Here is a 2,481-nt window from a genome sequence, read left to right as displayed (position 1 = left end):
AATTGGGTCAGTTTAGGAGACTGCTGGCCTTTGTGGGTATTGCAGACCAGTGAAAATAGAGCACAAGGCGATATACCATTTGGAATTAGTGGTCTAGTGCATTCCTTTGTTTGTCCTCCCAGGATATTAATTAGATATTAAATTAAAAATTTAACCGTTCACATAACCACATTGAGCTCATGAGGGGCTTGTCCTATTGAGATGTTGGGGTCAGTATGGTATTTATTAATGCCCAAGAATAAAAGATCACTAATAACTTGTATTTTGGTTTATTCAGTGAATATTATGGCTGGAGACTCGTGTTTGGGGCAAACCAACTCTCAGACATGGGGGCACATGTTCAGATCAGAATCATAAAAGAGAAGATCGAACATGAGACGTACGACCCGCATACTAAGCGTGATGACATCGCCTTGCTCCGGCTCAATCAATCCATCAAATTTGATGACTACACTCAGCCTGCCTGCCTTCCTGCCAAACACGCCATTGTGGACAAACTGGATGACTGCTACGTCGCTGGCTGGGGTGTCCTCAAAGAAGGATGTAAGCTTTATCCTAGGTTTTTTACCTATAGATAGGGTTTGCTACTTGCCTCCTGACTGGTGTTTGGAGTTTTCCCTTGTGGGCATTGAGCCTTTCTGGATACTGGGGTCTGGTGGCCCCAAGGCAAACTCTAGGGCTTGGTGGCCTCATTGTGAGGGTGGTGTGAGTAGCATTGTATGGGTTAGGGGCCATGTTTTAGGTTTTTACTGGGCCACAGGATTTCTGATGGTGGTCCTATGTTTAATATACTCTTTTTTTCTTTAGCCTCAGAAACATCAGATGTCCTTCAAGAAGCCCCAGTGAATTTAATTCCAGTTGACCGTTGCAACCGCCCAACCTGGTACAACGGAGCAGTGGGTGACTACAACCTGTGCGCTGGATATGAGCAGGGAGGCATCGATAGTTGCCAGGTACGCATATCTTTTTTTCTCTGGGCATGGGTGATGATGGGTGAGGATTGTTATAGTTTTAAGCGTCCTGGACAGTACTTGTTCTGTAACACTGTGTCCAGGAACAGCTGACAGAGAACATTTCAGAAAGAGGAAAGGTGAAATACAAGAAGGAAAAGCAAAGACAGCGAGACCCAGTTAAAGCATTGTAGTTATTGAAAGTCTTTATTCAGGAATGTTTTCTTTTCTTTGTTTTTCGCAGGGTGACAGTGGAGGACCTTTAATGTGCAAAAAGAGCAAAGCTAAGTTCTATACTGTGGTCGGCATAACCAGCTGGGGCTCCGGCTGTGCCCAGGAGAAAAGCCCTGGAGTTTACTCCGCCACCCAGTATTATCTCGAGTGGATTTCTAAACATCTTTCTAAGAACAAGAACCCTGAATCCGAGACCATGAAAAAGAGGGCCGAGAAACAAATCGCTCCAACTGTAGCTGAAAAAATCAGCAGAGTCTGTGGAGACAGACCCCTAGCGGAGGATTTCCGTGGCTCCCGCGTGGTGGGAGGAAAGGATGCGGAGCCTGGTAACTGGCCCTGGATTGTCAGCATCCAGGAGTACAGGGACGATGAGTATTCCCACGTATGCGGAGGTTTCGTCCTTAGTAATTTATGGGTTCTGACAGCTGCCCATTGTTTCCGGGATGTTGGCGAGTAAGTACTTTAATTGTTTTATGGGAGAATGAATGCAGAATTGGGTCAGTTTAGGAGACTGCTGGCCTTTGTGGGTATTGCAGACCAGTGAAAATAGAGCACAAGGCGATATACCATTTGGAATTAGTGGTCTAGTGCATTCCTTTGTTTGTCCTCCCAGGATATTAATTAGAGATTAAATTAAAGATTTAACCGTTCACATAACCACATTGAGCTCATGAGGGGCTTGTCCTATTGAGACTTTGGGGTCAATATGGTATTTATTAATGCCCAAGAATAAAAGATCACTAATAACTTGTATTTTGGTTTATTCAGCGAATATTATGGCTGGAGACTCGTGTTTGGGGCCAACCAACTCTCAGACATGGGGGCACATGCTCAGATCAGAATGATAAAAGAGAAGATCGAACATGAGACATACGACCCGGATACTAAGCGTGATGACATTGCTTTGCTCCGGCTCAATCAGCCCATCAGATTTGATGACTACACTCAGCCTGCCTGCCTTCCTGCCAAACACGCCATTGTGGACAAACTGGATGACTGCTACGTCGCTGGCTGGGGTGTCCTCAAAGAAGGATGTAAGCTTTATCCTAGGTTTTTTTTTACCTATAGATAGGGTTTGCTACTTGCCTCCTGACTGGTGTTTGGAGTTTTCCTTTGTGGGTTTGAGCCTTTCTGGACACTGGGGTCTGGTGGTCCCAGTGCAAGCTCTGGGGCCTGGTGGCCTCATTGTGAGGGTGGTGTGAGAAGCATTGTATGGGATAGGGGCCATGTTTTAGGTTTTTACTGGGCCACAAGATTTCTGATGGTGGTCCTATGTTTAATATACTCTTTTTCTCTT

The 2,481-nt window shown here is 45.3% G+C and overlaps 1 protein-coding gene across 1 annotated transcript in view; it reads left to right on the top strand.

Moving 5' to 3' along the window:
* Positions 1-1,556, top strand: part of LOC128467616 (acrosin-like) — a 2,443-nt gene extending 887 nt beyond the window's left edge. The window contains exons 3-6 of the mRNA XM_053449290.1: positions 278-543; positions 808-953; positions 1,195-1,485; positions 1,533-1,556. Coding sequence (XP_053305265.1) covers positions 278-543; positions 808-953; positions 1,195-1,485; positions 1,533-1,556 — 727 coding nt within the window. The remainder of the gene's footprint in view (positions 1-277; positions 544-807; positions 954-1,194; positions 1,486-1,532) is intronic.
* The last annotated feature ends 925 nt before the right edge of the window (positions 1,557-2,481 follow it).

This window comes from Spea bombifrons, chromosome 10, assembly GCF_027358695.1.
Source record: "Spea bombifrons isolate aSpeBom1 chromosome 10, aSpeBom1.2.pri, whole genome shotgun sequence".
NCBI classification, from domain to species: domain Eukaryota; kingdom Metazoa; phylum Chordata; class Amphibia; order Anura; family Pelobatidae; genus Spea; species Spea bombifrons.
The sequence above is the reverse complement of the archived record's forward strand: the minus strand, read 5'-3'. Positions and strand labels throughout refer to the sequence as shown.